Source organism: Electrophorus electricus, chromosome 14 (genome assembly GCF_013358815.1).
Source record: "Electrophorus electricus isolate fEleEle1 chromosome 14, fEleEle1.pri, whole genome shotgun sequence".
In the NCBI taxonomy this organism is placed as follows: Eukaryota; Metazoa; Chordata; class Actinopteri; order Gymnotiformes; family Gymnotidae; genus Electrophorus; species Electrophorus electricus.
Window position 1 is genome coordinate 17,178,227 of NC_049548.1, and position 20,459 is coordinate 17,198,685.

A 20,459-nucleotide genomic window follows, 5' to 3' on the forward strand; every position below is an offset into this window, starting at 1 on the left:
AGCATAATTGGAAACAATGTCGTATGTGTTTTTTTAAAGAACTAATTAAAATAATCCTTTCTCAGGGTTCCCCTCGTTGGCATTGTGGTTCCCTTGACAACCCTGTTATGTTCTCTTTGTTTTCGCTCCATTCCTGGTGCTCTCTTTGTTTAAGTTTTATTCATCATGTATTGGTTTCACCTGTTCATAGTTTGCCTTTGTTAGTCTGTCTATTTAAATCTTGATTCTTACCCTATTGCTGGACATTGTTTGATAAGCTGTCCATGTAAGCTGTCCATTTATTTGTTTTGTGTTTCATTTGGTATTCTGCCTTGTTTCCTGTTAGTTTCTTGCTTGTTTGTGTTTCTGCTTCTGTTCTTTTACTTTCATACTTTTTGTTTGTTTGTGTGTTTGTTTTGTTTTGTTTTTATTGTTTTGCAGGTTTGGCCATGATTCCGGATCTGTTCAACCCTGGATAAATCTTGCTCTTCTAAGTGTTTGTGTCCAGCCTCCCTATTGCTTTCTGTTGCAACCATAACAGTAAGTATGTATGTGGGACCTGTAAAACTTGATACTACACTACACTCCTTCAAATGTTTAAAGTAATATGATGACTGGTGTTAATAACACCTACGTAAGGTGACCTATACTGCACTGATGTTAATGCTTTAAATGAAAAGTTACACCCTGCTGTGAGTATTTTCATTTATTTTGTTGCACTCTCTTTGTAAGTCTGCTTTTTTCTACAAATATATAAGCTGATGATATATTAATATATATTTCATTGTTTGGTACGATTTACAAAATCTTTTTCACTGCAAATCAGGACAGAGATTGAGATGATGTGAACACGCATCATCTAAAGTATTGTTCAGAGTCTAGCTGAATAGTTTGTAAGAAAGACATACATATGAGAGAGAGAGAGAGAGAGAGAGAGAGAAAATATATGAATACACTCACCTGAGCTCTCAGCTCCCTTAATTCTGGTCCTGTGAATGTCCAGTTCATCCTTGATATCTTCATATGAATTCTGACTGTCTTCTGAATCAGACCTGTTGTCTTCAGCAACTTCTGTGTTTGCGTATATATTCTCATTCATCTCCATTTTGCTCTCTCCAGCAAATCTGATTTTACAGTTCATACAGATTAATCCGTTTTGTCATAGAGAACTCAGAAAAAGACAGCAGGCTGAATTCAAGACCACCTTACTTTTGTATTGCTGTTAGTCTCACTTCCTCCTGTACTAATCTTGCTCCCTGGAATTCTGAGTATTCATCTGATAAAGTCATTCTAAACAAGTGGAACTGAAACAGAAGCCTATATGACCATGTTTCCTGTCTGCTCTCCAAAAACTGCCTTCTTCAATGTACTTTAAAGACAGATATTGTACTTTATTTTGGCTTACAGAGTCTTATGAATAGAGGAGATCTAAGAGCCCCACTCTCAGTAGCCAGACCGGGGTCTAATGGCAGTACAGTATCCTGCAGACTTTTATCCACCTACGTTTTCTCAGTATAACAGACAGTGTAATCTTGAGCTCTATTATATTCTCAGTGCCAGTACTGTACCCATGCTCTCTGTACCTGCTTCACTCTGTATGTGATAACTTTTGGTTTTGTTGTTAACAAGGGGTAGGCAATAATCAGAATCGAGAGTAACGGGAAAACCAAGCCTAAATGAAGGGTTTAGCAAAAACCTTTATTACAAGGTGTGCCAGGGAGCCAGTCTTCACATCTAGAATATTCCAGCGAGACTGACTCACATGCAGTGTCATTTGTAACAGTAACACAGAAACAGCTCATCCCCTCCTCAACAGGTGTTTAGAACATAGCTGTATATCCACCAAAGGGCTGAGATACTGCATAACATGATTATCATGCATGTACAACAGTACACTTGACAAAATTACAATACCCATAACTCATTAGTATATGCATTCTTAAGAATTCTAGAGATTAAATAATGTCTATACTTTCAGCCTGGTAAAGGCAACAAAGCTATTTCATAGACTGCAGCTCCACAGTCTGAACCATCATCTCCAAAGCAAGTAGGAGTGGATGGTCTGCAATAATTTCATCCCTAACCATGAATTATTCAATGACTACACTGACACTATTATAAAGGTGTGAAGGTATCAATGTGAGGAATAAGTCTCTAATTGTAAGGTAAGACATGAAGGACAGATGCAGTGCCTCGTCTCACTATAAAGGCCCCACATTCTAAATCCTGATCAAAGTTACGCCGTACTCTAGGAATGACCGCGATCACATCATCTCCATAAACCCTGAGGGGCTCGGCTGGTGTGACATTCAGGTTTTGTTCCAAATCATCTTCAGCACGATTCCTCACGAGAAAGCTCCTCAGCACTGGAGTCAAAGGGCAGCCATAGTATAGAAGTATCCGTGAGCCTTCTCTGGGGAGCATTCTCTCCAGGATATTCAAAAGGGGATTTCCTGCTTGAAGAACATTTGAAATAGCTTTCTCGAGCTCCCCCCATTCAACAGATATAACATCATGTCCAACAATACAATAGTAGATGGGGACATGTGTTTCATAGTCTACCCTTCTATGATTACGCAGTTTCAGGGAACATTCTAAGTGCCTGGCCAGAATTGTGGCCAAGATGACATAGTCAACATTAAAGAAATGAAAATTCTGTTTTGCAAAAGATGCACTAAAGCTAGTATTATCAAAGTTAAATAACCCATCACAGATTCTGTGATAGGTGCCTATCAGCTCCTGGATGACTTCAGGGGATCGCTGTTTGTAATAGGATACAGGTCTTCCATTAGGCCTTGGTGTGTCAGACACTTGTAGAGACTTGATGGCCTCTTCAATCTCTCTACTCGTAATCATCCACAGAATCGATTCTTCCCAGGGTCGGGCTCTGACTATAGGGTTTAGGGGTATGTTGGCTGCACTGTCTTCTGAGTTCAAATAAAGACTGATGGGCAGATGGTCATCAGAGGGTACGTCATTTATTTCACATCTCTTCACACGCCAAACACACTCTTCTGGCAAGAAGAAGTAATCAATTCTTGAGTTGCTATTGTTCCTGTAGAAAGTGTAGAAGCATTTGATTTTTGTAGACCTTCTCCAGACATCTACTAGCTGATGAGCCCTCATGAACTTCTTTAGGCTAGGCAGTAATGCTGAATGATTTTTTGATACTGTTGCATACTGTTTGTCCATATATGGGTTTAGCACAGTGTTGAAGTCTCCTCCAATCACTAAGACTCCTGTGGTGTATTGCTGTAGATGATCAGAAAGTCCACTGAGAAGTCTTTTGTCAGAGCTATGGTTGTAAACACTCACCAAAATGTACGTCTGACCTTCTATTTCACATTGGAGGACTATGTATTCTCCATCACTGTGTTTAAACTCCTCTAATACCAGGAACTGGAGTTTCTTGTTCACCAATATAGCAACTCCTCTTTGTTTTGTATTATACACTGTGTAATGCAAGTGCCAGTTGGATGAAAGCTTCTGGATAACATTTTCATTTTTCTTGCCAATATGAGTCTCTTGTAACAACACAACATGTGCATCTTTAATTATTTTTGAGAATAGATGTTCATTAGTCTCTGGATCTACCCTTTTGTTCGGATGTAATGCAGTTGGTAGGCCGTTTACATTCCAGGTGAGGACATGAAGTGTCTCAGGATGAGCAGAAGCCATGTCAGCGCCTTTTGTATTGCCTCTACTGCAGTTCAGAGAATGACACAAATATTAGTGTTCAATGGCTATAGTAAACAGTGAATATTTTGTGGTCACGTAAATGTAAGTGATGCTGCGATTGTAATTTGAAGTCTTTAAGATGGCTTCATTCAAGACTGATCTGTTCAGTGGCTTGGTAGGGCCCCTTCTCCCTGAAACTGAAAAAGAAAAATGAACAGTCAAGTTTTCTGTGGCTGTGTGTGTGTGTGTATGTCTGTGTGTGAGACAGAGAGAGTGTAAGGGTGGCATAGTCACTCTCCTGTCAGTTACGGTAAGGCTGCCAATCATGGGTGTCTGTGAGCTCATGCATAAGAAGAGGGTCCTCTGAGCATGTTACTCTGCCCCCTGATGTATGAACTGCAGCTTGAAAAGATGCGGTGATTGGCTGCATGTGCATTTGAATATGCTTTCCCTCCCTGATTGGCAGCTGTTGTGTGTCAGGAGAATTTCCTGAGGGGTGGGAATTGACTAGAACTCTAATAGGGATAAATACTTGGAGAAAATAAAACCCAACTGAGGAGTTACTCAATTTACAAGGTAGAAATAAATTGGGGGTGTGGTATTTCAAAAGTGTGTGTAGTGTCAGTATTATATCAGCAGTGTCATAAAGATGAAACCTGCAAGGGCAGCTCTTAACAGGAGTGCAGGGTTGGGGAAATACTTTAAACACATTTTGACACCTGAATATTGAATATCATGTGATACATGTATTTAGTAATGAATTTTGTTCAAATACACAAAAGGTTTAAAGTATTTAGAATACATTTATAGCATCTGAGGTTCCAACATAGGATCAACCATCATGATAGATAGATAGATAGATAGATAGATAGATAGATAGATAGATAGATAGATAGATAGATAGATAGATAGATAGATAGATAGATAGATAGAACTTTATTGTCATTGCTCAGTACAAGTACAACGCAACGAAATGCAGTATATAACTATATAAAATATATATGTAAAAGTTGTTTATATATATATATATATATATATATATATATATATATACATACATGCATACACACACATACACACACACACACACATATATATATATATATATATATATATATATATATATATATGTAATGTGTGTGTGCATATATATATATATATATATATATATATATATATATATATATATATATATATATGTGTGTGTGTGTTTGTGTGTGTGTGTGTCTGTAAAGTATAACAAGATATGTGAGATATATAAAGTATAACAGGATATATACATAATATATTAAGTATAACAAAATAAATTACAATACAATGTAGGTAGTACATACAATAATATAGTGAATATTTACAGTGTATCCTTACATAGCATGTACAGAATAGATATAAACAGTGTATCATGTACATACACTATATCCAGTATGGTGAATGCTAAATATAAATAAGTCCAGGGTACACCATATAGACGAAGTAGGGGCAGCGGTATTTATCGGTGTATTGTAGAGTTAAGTAAAGTGATGGTGAATGGAAAGAAGTTGGACCTGAGCCGACTGGTTCTAGCATGGATGCTCCTGTATCTCCTCCCAGATGGCAGGAGGTTAAACAGTGTGTGGTTGGGGTGGGAGGAGTCCCCGATGATGCTGCGTGCTCTGTGTACACAGCGCTGGTGGTGAACGTCTCCAATGGTGGGGAGCTGTGTACCAACGAGCATTCTTCAGCACCTTTTTCAGGGCCTTCCTGTCAGCCACAGTGGTGCCGCCGTACCACACTGTCACACAGTTGGTCAAAACACTCTCGATGGTACAGCGATAAAAGTTAGCCAGGATCTGAGGAGACAGATGGTCCTTCCTTAGTCTCCTCAGGAAATAAAGATGCTGGTACACTTTCTTAACCAGATGAGATGTGTTGAGTGTCCATGAAAGATCCTCAGAGATGTGGACGCCCAGGAACTTGAAGCTGGAAACACGCTCTACTTCTGTTCCATTGATATGAACAGGAGAGTATGTGCAGCCTTTGGTCTTCCTGTTGTCCACAATGAGTTCTTTGGTCTTTTCGGTGTTGAGGGAGAGGTTATTGATGGAACACCCGGTTGCCAGATGCTGGATCGCCTCCCTGTTTCATCATCATCGCTGATGTGTCCAATCACGGTTGTGTCATCTGCAAACTTAACGATGATGTTAGATCTATGCAGAGGCACACAGTTGTGGGTGAACAAAGAGAAGAGCAGAGCGCTCAACATACAGCCCTGCGGCACGCAGTTACACAGGGGGCTACTGACTCCCAGGTCAATGAGCTTGGTAACTAGCTTAGTAGAATGACTGTATTGAAAGCAAAGCTAAAGTCAATGAAATGTATATGTACGTAGGTGTTCCTATTGTCCAGGTGGGTGATGGCAGAGTGAAGAGCAGTAGAAATTGGCATCCTCGGTCAATCTGTTTGTAATGATACACAAACTAGTGGGGGTCCAGTGATGGTGGTAGTGCAGCCTTCAGATGACTGGGAACAAGTTTCTCAAAGCACTTCATCGTGATGGGTGTGAGTGCAACAGGGCAGAAGTCGTTCAGACTTGCTGCAAAAGACGGCTTTGGCATTGGCGTGATGGTGGATGTCTTCCAGCATGTTGGAACAGCAGCCTGAGCCAATGACAGATTGAAGATGTCAGTGAAGTCCTGAGCTAGCTGTTCTGCACACACTCTGAGGACACATCCTGGAACACCATCAGGACCAGCGACTTTCCATGCGTTTACTCTGCTCGGCTGTAGGGGGTGTATCCCTCTCGGTAGGGGACTAGTCTACCGTGACAGAACCTCTCCAAAGACCCCAGGCCTCTGGCACGCGGCCGGCCCCTCCTGCTCAGGGCAGGTTTCAGTGGGTGCAGCCTATGGAACAAGGCAATGAGTTCGGGGCCCAAAATCTGGGAGGCCGGGACCCAACAGCGTTCCTTCGGACTGTACCCCTCCCAGTCCATTAGGTACTGGATGCCCTTCCCTCTTCCTATGGGAGTCCAGCAGAGCCCACATACTGTAAGCTCCTCTATCTCCAGAGGCCTCCCGAGGAACGCTCCGGCTCGGCGAGGGGACCCTCCTTCACGGGCTTCAGCGCAGAAACGTGAAAGGCCCGGGAAGCTCGACTGCTCCCTGTCAGGCCAACCCTGTAGGTTACCTCATTGATCCTGACAGTAATGGAGTAAGGGCCCTCACATCTCACCTCAAGCTTGCCTGTGGTGCCAGCACGGCTGACCTTGGTAGAGACCCACACCTTCTGTCTGATAGCATACTGTGGGGTCTCTCCCTGTTTCCTGTCCGCCTTCCTCTTGTAGGCAGGGATCGCCTGTCGCCAGTCTTTGGTGTGTCTCCTCCGAGGTCCGTTCGCTGTCTCTGTACCATCTGTCTACCATCGGCTGTTCTGATGTAGGGGTGTTCCAGGGGTAGAGAGATGGTTGGTAGCCTAGAACACACTCAAATGGGGTGAGACTGGTTCCTGTGTGTCAGAGAATTTTGTGCATACTCTGCCCATGGGAGGTACGTACTCAATGTCTCTGGATGGTGTTTACTATAGAGGTGCAGGAATTTACCCAGCTCTTGATTAACCCTTTCCACCTGCCCATTAGCCTGAGGGTGGTAGCCGGACGTGAGGCTAACCATGATGTTAAGCTTCCCTAGCAGTTCCTTCCACACCCGTGATGTGAACTGGGGGCTTCAGTCAAAAATGATGTCTTCAGGTAGACTGAACTGTCTGAAGACCTGGCGGAACAGTATGTCTGCCATCTCTAGCGTGGTAGCAGGGCTACCAAAGGAACAAAAAAAGCCATTTTTGAGAATCGATACACTATTCTCAGGATAGCAGTGTTGCCATCCAAGACCGGTAAGTCAGTCACAAAATCCACCACAGGGGTAGGAGTTTACCTGCTAGAGGTACCTGGGGCATTTTGCTGCGTGAGCAGTCAGTGCAGGAAGCCACATACCTCACTATCTTTTTATGCATAGCTGGCCACCAATACCATGCCCCTAGCAGTTGTGTGGTGCGGGTTGCGTCTGGGTGACCCGTCTCCAAAGAGTTATGGGCCCATGTAATGAGGGCTCTTCGATGTGTCAGTGGGACATAGAGGCGATTGGCGAGGCACTATGGATGTGGGTTAGCAGCCTTGATCTGTCGGTTTAGTTCCCACTCTAGAGACAGCATAAAGCAAGAGGGGGCGAGAGAACAGGCTCTGTGGTCATTGACCAGGCCTCCGCCTTGTATTGCAGAGAGAGCGTGTCCGCTCGTGTGTTTCTTCTCCCCAGGCCTGTAGGTGACCCGGAACTGAAATCTGGAGAAAAAATAATAATAATTGACCACCTAGCCTGTCTGGCATTTAATGTTTTGGTGGTCTGGAGGTACTCCAGGTTCATGTGGTTAGTATACACGGTGAATGGTTGTTGTGCTCCCTCAAGCCAATACTGCCACTCCTCGAAAGCGAGCTTCATAGCCAGGAGCTCACAGTCCACAACCCCGTAGTTCCTCTCTGCCAAACTCAGCTTCCGGGAGAAGTATGCGATGGGCCACAGGCCACCTCTCTCTCCTTAAGTTGGGACAGCACTGCGCCCACTCCTATGTCAGAGGCATCCACTTCCACCATGAACACACTCTCTGGGTCAGGTTGTTGTAGGACAGGTGAGGTGTAGAAGTCTTGAGTTCCTCGAATGCCTTTTATACTTCAGGGGTCCATTTGATCCTTTGTGCAGGTCTCTTGAGTTGGTCTGTGAGGGGCCTCGCCAGTGAACTGAAGGATTTGATAAATCTCCTATAAAAGTTGGCAAAGGCAAGAAAGCACTGCAATGCCTTGCGTTTTTAGTGGCCTTTGCCAAGCTCGCACTGCCCCCACCTTGCCTGGTTGCATACTTACACATCCCTCTGTAACGCGGGAGGGGTGGAGAGTGAACGCAGGTTCGAAGTGACGACGCCATAACGAACCAAACAGATTGACTAGAATAAACAAATAAGTTAATAATCAACACAGACTAACAATACAAACTAGAATGAAGAACAAACAGACTAATAGAAAAATAATATGATAACAGGGTGGTGGCGAGAAATGGGCAATGAGGGAATAAAACATTAAAGAAAGACTAAAAGAGAACAACAATAATAAAACATAACGGTGAGCATAAAGACAGACAAATGGGAACACAGAACCGGGCTACATAAGGTGAACAAACAATATTGAGGACGAAGATACAGAACTAAACAAGGAAAGCAGCATGCAGCAAGTGTAAACAAACACAGAACAAACGAGGTAGAACTAAACACAGAGAACAAATGAGATTGGACTAAACTTGGAGAACAAATGAGAACGGACTAAACACAGAGAACAAATGAGATCGGACTAAACACAGAGAACAAACGAGATCGAACTAAACACAGAGAACAAACGAGATCAGACTAAACATAGAGAACAATCAAGATTGGACTAAACACAGAGAAAAAACGAGATCGAATCAGAAATACAATGGTAGAGACACTCTAAGACAATGACAATGACCAACAAACAAGATACGTAGGGGCGGAGTTTTTATAACACTACAATTAAGGACAAACTCAAACAGCTGGAGACTAAGGGGAGGAGACAGGTAACCCACAGAGACTGACATAAACCCAGAAGTAACTAGGTTGCCCGGGAAATGGGGAACGCTTCCGGTCTGTGGACGTGACACCCTCCTGAATAGCGTACCCCAGGAAGTCAACTTCCTTGCATTGGAATTTGCATTTTAAAGTTTTGCAGTACAGATGGTTCCGCAATAAGGTCTGGAGCAGGGGAACAGATCAAAATGTCATCGATATAGGCCACGACGGATGACAAGAACTCCCTCAGAACCTCGGTTAATGTAGGCCTGGAATATTGATGGAGCCGTTGCCAGATCATACAGCAGAACCAGATACTCAATGGCCCTTGGATGCGCTAAATGCTGTTTCCCACTCATCTCCTCCTTTACCAAGATTAAGTTGTATGTGCTGCGCAAGTCAAGTTTCGTGAAGTACCTGGCTCCTCTCAGCTGTTCAAGCACTGCTTGAACCCGGGGATGGGGGTATGGGTACTGCACCAGCAGCTTGTTGAGTCCCCCGGTAGTCCATGCATGGTCTCAGACCCCCATCCTTTTCCTTCATGAAGAAGACTCCTGCTGATGCTGGAGAGGCAGAGGGGGGATGTACCCTTGTTGCAACGCCTCCATGATGTACTGTTCCACTGCCCGCTCCTCTGCGACAAGGGATAGATTCTACACAGGGGGTGCACCGGTCCTTCCTTGAGGGTTATGGCGCAGTCCGAGTCTCAATGGGGCGGAAGCTGCGTGGCCTTGATGGGGCTGAAGACCTGCACCAAATCCTCATACTCCTGGGGAATCGGGACCTGCTTCTCGGCCTCTGGACTCTCTATCGAGGTCGACTGGAGGGGTCATCCCTTGTTAGGGAAGCACTTCTGGTTGCAGGACAGTGCCCACTGCAGGATCCATTTTTTTGTCTACAGCACTGTGGATTGTGCGTACGCAACCATGGCAGACCTAGGGTGAGAGAGTGTGAGAGGGAGGGTAATAGGAAAAAGGCGATGCGTTCAGTGTGTCCTTCCTTGGTGACGAGGAGGACACGAGGAGTGATATGGGTGATGTAGCCTGGGCCTACTGGACCCCCATCCGGGGCCTGTACCCTTAGCAAGGAGCGTAGGGCGATGGCCTTGATACCTAGCCTCTTTGCGAATCCCCAATCCATAACGTTTCCCGCAGCTCCCGAATCCACTAGGGCAGAGGCTGAAAGCACACGGCCTTTATACAACACCTCAACTGGCACTTTAAACATAGAACGAGACAGAGAACAACTCACCATACTGTTGCCTCTTCTTTCTTCTCCTCTTTTCTGCTGCACCCCGGCTGCATCCAGCTGCATGGGCTCCTCAGGGGTGTCGGTCTGTCTGGCGGTTGCCGTCCCGTCTTGTTGCGGGGAGTCCCATTGTACGCACCGACGCCTTTCCTGCAGGAGGAGGTCATAGGTTATAGCGAGATGAACGACCTCGTTTAGCGTGTTCCCCCTCTTGTCTGCAGGCTAGGTCTGACTGCAATTCAGCCCGCAACCCGTTCACAAATACGTCAATCTGCACAGGTTCGTCTAACATGTTTCCGCAGTCAGGGTCCGGAACTCCATGGCGTTAGTCAGCCATGGATCTCAATCCCTGCCTTAGGCCAACAGCACTTGTCCGCAGAGCCTTCCCTGGTGGGGATGGTTGAATACCACTCACAGTTCTCTAATGAAACCCGCATAATCATTCATGAGCAGAGAACTGTGCCATAGAGCAAACCTCCCCAGTCTCCTGCCTTTGCTGATCCAGAGCCGCCCCCTGGAAAGCCAGCAGGTGAGCCCAATCAGGGCTGCTAGCTTCGCTTCTTGATAGCTGAGCATTCTGTTGACAGGGACGGCAGAGAGGAAGCGAGAAGTTGAACTAACATGCTCTTTATTTCCATAACTTCCCATGATTTTCATATATCTGACAGTGGTGACATTATCAATACATGAGTTTATATAATCCATGACAGCAGAGGTGTATTTGGTCAGATCTGAGTGAGAGTCCACAGTGGCTTGTGAGGAGAACATGCTCCATTCTGTGTTATGAAACTGATGCTGCAGAGAGGAGACAGCCCCTTCTGTCCACACTTTAACAGCCTTTGTAGCTATTTTCACATGTTTGATGAGTGGCACATACCTGGGGAGTGGGTTTTAAAGAAATGTTATGTTATCTAGGTTTATTTGAAAGCTCTTTGCTGCCATTATTCTCAATTATTTACCTGAATCAGCTACCCACAGGGGTGTTGGATGGGCATGTAAAGATGTAAAGGAGCTCAACACTGCAGCATAACTTTTCTAGAATAAAGCGACAATTGTTTTCATTGGACAACCCACCCATTGGCCCAACTCCCTGCTGTGGACTATTTAGTGTTTAAGGAAAAATTCCCTATTTTCCTTAATCCTGTCCCTGTGGAATTGTATTCACAATAGTTGACACGTCTAGCACAATATGAAACAACTACCTCATTTACCCTTCTCGAATGAATAGAAAAGTGTAATTTTGATATGATATCATGACTTAGTCAGTTAAACAGTGACTCAAGAACAATTACAAAGCTATGTGAAAAGCAATATCTGGATCAGTCAAACAGGTTGCGGGCAGCTGATGTGTTTTTGGACATGAAACTTGCACCCACTTATTCCCATAGAATTAATAATCGCACCCTGAAATGGAACTTCAACTGAAAAAGGTTGCTCTGCATCAACCAAAAACTAAGTTTACGACCATCTACACATAACTCTTGGAGTCTAAGTTTTCCTGCAAATAATGTCAAGGTTTCTGAAAACATGCATCTTTGGGTGCATTCTGAGGGCGGCTCTAGTCACTATGTAATCTCCAAACAGCGGGCTCTCCAGTGTGCATTTTAGGTAAATGTATAAATGTATGTATAAATACAATGTGAGTATAAAAAGTGCATAATGTATATTCAATTTATCATGGAATAAAACTTTGCGTGTTCCTTTCTTCATGGCATATCTTGCTGTCTGTGTAGTGCACTCCTTATCACAAAAAACCTGTGCAGTACGTACTAGTGAGTAGTCTAATACTCTTACCTTGTATCATTGTAGAGGAAGTCAAGAAAATAATGAGAAGTTGTTTTGAGCAACTGCCCTGGTTTGGAATGTAAAAAGGATTGCAGAGAAAGCAGCACTGCAATGTTTTTTATAGAGGAGTGACAGAGTTGCCTGGAAACTATGGGGTGTATACAGGAAAGAAGATATACAGGATATACAGGAAAGGCATGGCAGGACAGTCGGTGTATGGAGACACACGGGCACACAGAGAAAGCGCTGTAGTACTGAAGTCCTCATACGATACACACAGAGAGTGTGCTGTAGTACTGAAGTCCTCATACGGTACACACAGAGAGTGTGCTGTAGTACTGAAGTCTTTGTTCAGTACACACAGAGAGCAATTTGTCAAAAACAATAATAGGATCAATTTCCAAGTTAATGGTTTACTTTGGTTATAGTTAATAGCAAACCCAAATAATAAAGATTTTTATTGTAAAAAAAAATGGGGAAGAGATTTGTTGAAGGCTCCCTGAGTAAACTGTGGGGGTTTTTTTTTATTATAAGGGATCATCAATCATATCAATCATGGATAAGGAGGGTAAAGAATCAACTTCATGTGAGGATATAGACCTGTTTGCTCTTTATTGATTTAAAAAATGTCAATATATTAACAATCCCTCTCACTCTCTCAATGAGGAACTGTGGTACTGGCAGTTCATTTAGTCGTAGACTCATTCCATCTAAGTGCAGATGCTCTTTTGTTCCCACTCAAATCAAATCAAAAATCAAATCAAAATGTGTTTATATACCGCTTTTTACAACAGATGTTGTCACAAAGCAGCTTTACAAATGTCCAATTCCAAGCCCCCAGTGAGCAAGCCAAGAGCAACAGTGGCAAGGAAAAACTCCCTATAGAGTATGAGGAAAAAACCTTGAGAGGAACCAAGACTCAAAGGGGGGGGGACGTCCTCCTCTGATAATTTAAGAGAAAAATAAATAAAAATGAAAAAAATAAGCAATTAATGTCTAGTCCAACTTTCTAGAGGTCCTAGTCTTGTCCCAGTGATGTGCATTTGTCCGAGACCAATCCCACAAAAGAATGTCCATTAAGGGCAACAGAGAAGTTGTTCAGAGGAGCTGAGGTGAAGAAAGGTGGTCCTAGAAATATTATTTTCCTCAGCTTCAATCGAGAAACTGGGATCCATAATCACTCCAAGAGCTTTAAACTGTTAAAGAAGATGTGTTCGGAAGACGATTGAGGTTCATTTAAGTCTTTAGAGAGCGAGCACTTAGCTGTCTGTGGGCCTCATATAAGCACCTCTGCTTTGTCAGGATTAAGTGATAGAAGGCTCCTCAACATACAGTGTCTGATTTCCTTTATGCATTCCTCAATAATACTAAGTTGATACATGTCCTGCTTATCTTAGGGAACAGACACAATGTCAATATGGTGTACCTAGGGTGACATCCCATAGCGGTCAGCAGGTTGGTTAAGCCTCTTTGTCTGCTGCCTTGTCTCTGTTCTGGATTGTCAAAGATTAACTAGAACTGTCATAAGACTGGCTTATGTTACAAGAGAGGAGGGCAGCGCCCCTCCCAAGTAGGATGGATACCATCCTGCCCTAAAAGGCCAGGCTTGCCCTCAAATGTGGTCCAATTATCTATGAACCTCACTATATTTTGTGACTAAGACAGATATTAGGCTTTAGGGATCTTTTGTTTATCCATTCATCTAGTTATTTTTTTTCACTATCTGTTAATTATTGCATTTGTAGCTATTGTACAATTATGGTTACGGACTCTCCACATCAACTCATTTGCTAAAACATTTGCCTAATAACAATAACAGATCAGCATCTAATATCACACAGCATCTAAGATCACATTTCACAGGCTACTCATTGTTACTCACTGTTGTGTACACAAAATCTGTATCCCTGAAACAACTGTAGTTTGCTCATATGCAGCTCTCTTGTTTAAACTCGATAGCTGACATAAGCAGCTGCATGGGCAGGGTGTGATTAGTCAATTTGGTTTCTCTGAAAGGAACAGATTCGTGTGCATATTTTCAAAGATGTTACAATTTCCTAGTGATGTCACAGTTACATTGTAATTGTGAATTCTTTTGTGCAACAAGAATCGTATAATGAAGATCTGGTATTGTGACTCCCCTAATCTGCTCTTAAAATGTATTTATTTATTTCTTCACCTTCAAGAGGCAAATACATAGTCAAAAGAACAGAAAGGCTTCTCAAGTGAGAATAAACTGAATCATTGTTTCATTTGTAATTTACCAGAAATTTGTCATGTATTTAGTGGCATAACAGAGCTTTCAATCTCAGGTCTTCAGGATGTCAGCCTTCAGGAATTTTCAGGATGGCAAAAACGTAATCAAGACAACAGGCAAAGGTGTAGGTTGGTCAACCAGCAGACAGATTAAACTAGGTGCAACAGAGGCATATCCAAAGACATAATACAGTACTTCTAAAAGAAAGCTAGATAACCTAGAATTGAATGTTTTTGGGAAACAACAAATTCATTAAATGTCAAAATGTTGCTTGTATGCTGGGGCAGTCGTAGCTCAGTGATTAAGGTACTTAACTAGTATTTGGAAGGTTGTCTGTTCAAGCCCCACCATTGCCAATGTTGGCACAGGAAGTCAACTTGACATTTAGTTCATGTACAGTATGGAAAACTATTTCTTTTCCTGTACCCTCAAGCCCTGTTGCCCATCTCTCAATTGAATTTATCACCAATCTTTCCCTCTTAGTATGGGCACAGTATGCACAAAATTCACTATCTATGAGTGTAATTTCAGCCACCCATATATCCAAGGTACCAGGATATTTTCATTGAACTACCATTTGACCACCTGGATTGAACTGGATGTTTCTGCACTGTACCCTGAAGATGTCTTACACTGTGTTGCAATTAATATTTCATTAATTAATACCTAGCATTTCACTTTGTGTAGTGCAGTTAATGTAAATGCACTACGCAGAGTGAAATGCTAGCCATTTTTATCCATGAAATAGTACTTATCTGGAGCCAGAATGACTAGCATTTTGTCAGTCATGATGCCTGCATCCATATGCTTCCCCCAGAGTCCTCAGCTGAGCCGTGCTCCTTTAAAAATTCAATTTCCCTACATGCAACAAGGGCAGACACATAGGGGATGCAAGCCCATCTTACTGTTCATTAGTGTGCAAGCACCATAAAATGACATGGGAACATAGTGTCTTTGACCATCTAGATCAACAAATGCATTAATAATAATAATAATAATAATAATAATAATAATAATAATATAGGATTTAGACAAAAACAACAGGAAAATGTTACAAAATACTTTAACTGAAATGAGTTTGGTACTGTTGACAGAGCTGGACTGCTTTGTGATTACTTTGAAAAAAATATCAGGAAAAAAATTCTATAGTAAATGTGCTGAAAATCTTTTGTGGTAATTACAAGGTGTCTCGGAGCTGAAGTAAGGCCTGTATCATAGCAAGTGAAAGTAAATGTAGTCATAGTTCCATGTGTAATTTACCAGGAGTATGTTGAGTATGTCATATCTTTATGGGCGTAGCACGGGTTTCAGTCAGGTCTAACAGGTCTTCAGGATGTGTCGGACTTCAGGAATTTTCCAGAAGTTTGAACTGCATCTGTGAGTCCTTTCAGTTTAGAATTCTCAAAAATTGGATTGCTTCTATAACCTTATAACAATCACTTCTAGAAAAAATCTGACATTGTGTAGTTGTAACACAGACGAGATGGTTAAGTGAGATGATTAAAACTAGATGGTTAAGATTCATGTGCGGTTTAACACATCAGTGGGTTTACAAATTATAACCCAATCCAAAGAATGCAGTCAGTGAAAACAAGAAATAAGGGAGATCCAAACACAGAACTAAGGTCTAAGATCAGTACATGCTCGAGGGAGAACTGGGCAGGTTTATATAGGGAACAATGAGGGGTAGATGAGGAACATATGGGGAAAATAAAGGAAAGAAGCAGATAGAATTCAGGTGAGGGCACAGGAGACAATAGTTTTTACAGTATAATGTAGTACTACCATACCATACAGTATAATGTAGATCTACCATACCATACAGTATAATGTAGTACTACCATACCATACAGTATAATGTAGTTCTACCATACCATACAGTATAATGTAGATCTACCATACCATACAATATAATGTAGTTCTACCATACCATACAGTATAATGTAGATCTACCATACCATACAGTATAATGTAGTACTACCATACCATACAGTATAATGTAGTACTACCATACCATACAGTATAATGTAGTACTACCATACCATACAGTATAATGTAGTTCTACCATACCATACAGTATAATGTAGTTCTACCATACCATACAGTATAATGTAGATCTACCATACCATACAGTATAATGTAGTTCTACCATACCATACAGTATAATGTAGATCTACCATACCATACAGTATAATGTAGTACTACCATACCATACAGTATAATGTAGTTCTACCATGTCAGCGTCACTGCAGCACTGAGAAAGGTATAAGTAATGCTTTCTCAGGCTGGCTAATCAATCGCTTCTTAGAACATCCAAACCAGTATGTGTTATTATTCTTTGTGACATGAGTATTCTGATGGATTATGGTAGTATTTATGAAGGGTGTTTCTGTGGCTAACTCTGTATTCACAATGCCTAAATGCATACCTAAATTCAAATATCCACAACAAGAAGATAAAATGGTTATTGCTTTGTGGCGGGGACCAGCAAGAAAAGACCTTAAAAGGCAGATGGTGGAATTATGGAATTGGGAATTACGATATATTGTTCTGGGTTGTGAGCAGCACTTTTCACTATACCACCATACAACTGCATTCTTCAGCTTCAAGGGTTAGGTAACCACAGAACCAAGAGAACAGTCAGAATGGGCAGGCCGTTCGAGCAGCAGACATGGCTTAGAACTCAGTTCAGAGCAACCAAGTGAAACTTCACACCAAGTGAAATGTGAGAGGGTTACTTAACAGGGAAGAAGAATAAGGTGGATAAAAGTGTGGCCAAGGCTGTGAGTGTGAGAATGAGGTAGCATAGGGATGGATGCAAGAGGTGGCTCGCAGTGCCAGTATGCCACCACTAGAGGGAGACCACGTGCTAATTGATTAGTGCTCAACGGTGCAATTGTTGTGGAGAGAGTTCTCTCTTCTCCAATTTAGGTGCAGGACAAGTGAAGAACACTGCACAGCAACTGTTTAAAAAGCAAGAATAAACCTTATTATGAAGAATCCATTCTCTGTAACAAGGTGTAGCCCATCAAGGGTAGTGGTAGTGTAGTGTTGGGGGTTACAAACTAGATGGTTGTGGGTTCAAATTCCAGCTCTGCCATACAGCCACTGTTGGGCCCTTGAGCAAGGTCCTTAAGCATCTTGGCTTCAGAGGGGCTGTATGAAGGCTGATCCTAGCCTCAAAAGAAGCTGGGATATGTGGGAAAAGGTATTTCATTGTATATGTATATATATATTTTTTTATATATGATATGTATATATGAGATCTTCTAATCAGGGTGCTTACAATCTGATTGTTCCATCTGCTACATCAATTACAGCAGGGGAAACATCAAATTCCTTAGACCTCAGTAAAATGTATGACTATATGTTTAAGGTGTTTAAGGTGGTGTTTTTAAAATTAAAGGGTTTTACTTATATTAACTTATTATGTCTCAGTCATGTAATAAAATCTGTTTTGTGTGATGCTACCATCAGTGGTTCGTTAAGGTCCAAGGGCTCCAAGTCCTAAATGACATTTTGCATGGAAACACATGAACAGAATAAGTATGTTTTTGTTTGATTGTTTGCTTATTTTTAGATCACTTTATTTGCACTTATGCAAAATAAACTGGCTCATACAATGTAATTATGAACAGGATAAGATGCCAAACATCCTGCGCCAAACCAATTAGGGTTTCACACAGATCCCACTCCACCCACTTCATACTGCCCTTTAAGAATCCACTACTTTACAAGCTCTTCACAGGGGTCAGATAAGCACCTCCATATATTAGATGATTTCAGGGTAGAATATTAAGAAGAGCAAAAGAGAGGATGAGATGTCAAATACCCTGCAGTACAGCAGTAAGGTTTCACATAAGGACCAGCCAACACACTCCACTAATATGAAACCTTACATTTTTAACAACCAACTATCTCGCAAGCGATTCACAGAGGTCATCAGATAGGAACCTCTCTTTGCTGCTGTTTTGCTGAATTAAGCCCACAACATCTTCAGAAGGCTTAATGGTGAGCTAGTAAAATCCATATGGAACTGGTGAATCCATACTGGCCTTCCCAACAACTAAGACCATACCCAGCCCCACTGGCATCATTAATGCATAATCAGTGCATTTTACCAACTATGCCACCAAACCGTCCCTAACACAGCAGATTCATGCAGGTCTCCCTAGTGACTAAGGCCATACTCATCAGCACTGGCACCATTAAATGCTCAATGCCCCCAGCTCCATCTGGAGTTACCAGTCTAGACATGACAACACCATGACATGACAGTCCACTCACCTGTCTGGCCCTCAACATACCTGAAACAACGAAAACCTCAGCTATACCATCTTTATGTTGCATTTCCCAAACTAGCCTGTGCTCTCTTCATCCACAGCCACTGTCTAGCCCTTTCAGCTACTTCTATTAAGTCTTTCACGTCTGCCCTTAACATATCGCCTCTAAAACCAAGTTTAGAGCAATGACGTGGCATGAGCAGCTGGCGGTCCTCAAGATGAAAGTTCAGTTCGGTAAGGTTGATTATCAAGGCCATTACATACAGAAAACCTGGTACTTTTATGGCTATAACACAACTTGGGTTCCTCCTAACTGTAAGATAGTAGCTAGCGGACTGGAGGAAGACTGCGTGTATGACCCAAGACGAATCACTGTCCTGGGTATTATTCCAAATAATCTTGTTAAGTGAAATGATTAAAATCGAATGTATAAATCATATATTGTATAAACATTATTGCTGCATTGATATAATCGTTAACTGATGGTAAATGTACAACAATTCACTCTTGATTTTTAACTTGCTAATGATCAAAGTGTTGTGATTATTGATTTATACTGTAATTATCAATTATTAAATTAATGCGTTTTTCTTTTTTAATTTGACGTTAGACTTGAAGTTATTGTGCTTCAAAAAAGGTGGAGTACCGTACCTCAGTAAAACCGCTAGAGGGCACTAGCCACTATAGTGAGCCGAGGTTCTGAACAAGTCTCTTCAGAAACCTGCACACTAAAGCTGGTCCGGGTCCCCATCTTGGTTACATGTAAGTGAAAAGTTTTACAGTATCACACATATTGAGCAAAACTAAAACAACACGTTGATTACACTATCTTAAGTTAAAATCGCATTGATTAGTGACAGAAGATGACGACTAAAATATGAAATGTTAGATTTTGTTATACTGTGCTGGATGAATCTGCTCGGCTGCAATTTCCTAACTATGCTATTAACCATAGCTATGTTAAGATAGCGAACTAAGATATTGATATGTTGTGGAAAACCCACATCGTTCTCTTTTAACCTTTGTGTAACAAGAGAAGTTATGGTTACAAAGCAACTCAAAATGTAAGTGAGTTATGTTCAGTGAGTAAGATATAACTTGATTTAATTAAGCTAACATTTTAGTTACCATTTTACAAACCTGCGCCAGAAAAGTAAATATGGACTTGCTCAATCGATCCACGATTCAAATTGAATTCTTCAGCGTGAAAGCAAACCAGTGGTAATGAACGCCACAACCAATCAATCTGGGCTTTCACACACAAAATCCGTTTGTCGATTGCGCAATTCCACACGTCACTTTTCTGCACGTAAAAGTTTCGTTTGCTGCTTTTTTGTTGTTTTGCTTGGATCCAAACACTCAATCGGCAAAGAACAGCGCGTTTAGGATGCATGGAAACAAGGAGCCGTTCTCGTATGAGATTTTTTGTTGCGGTTTATGTATACAGAGTGGGTTTTTTTTCCTGTAAAATATACTATACAGTGCTGTGTAGAAATTGTATGTATCTGAGAAAAAAATCTTTTTTTCCCCTGGAGCGTTTATTTACTCAGAAAATACATGAAACTTGAAAAGGGAATTAATGCAATCACATTACAAAAGCAGTCACATTGCAAAATGATCCAATC

The 20,459-nt window shown here is 41.8% G+C and overlaps 1 protein-coding gene across 1 annotated transcript; it reads right to left on the bottom strand.

Moving 5' to 3' along the window:
- Nucleotides 1-1,849: 1,849 nt before the first annotated feature.
- Nucleotides 1,850-20,079, bottom strand: LOC113587492. Its single transcript, XM_035533272.1, has 4 exons — nucleotides 19,975-20,079; nucleotides 19,486-19,585; nucleotides 10,513-10,659; nucleotides 1,850-3,854 (listed from the first exon to the last, which is right to left on the bottom strand). The coding sequence occupies exon 4, from the start codon at nucleotides 3,655-3,657 to the stop codon at nucleotides 2,134-2,136; it is 1,524 nt and encodes a 507-aa protein (XP_035389165.1). The 5' UTR covers nucleotides 3,658-3,854; nucleotides 10,513-10,659; nucleotides 19,486-19,585; nucleotides 19,975-20,079; the 3' UTR covers nucleotides 1,850-2,133.
- Between the last annotated feature and the right edge of the window lie 380 nt (nucleotides 20,080-20,459).

Bases quoted from the DNA above. Each gene is read 5' to 3' on its own strand.
- LOC113587492 (XM_035533272.1), bottom strand. From the start codon at position 3,657: ATGGCTTCTGCTCATCCTGAGACACTTCATGTCCTCACCTGGAATGTA.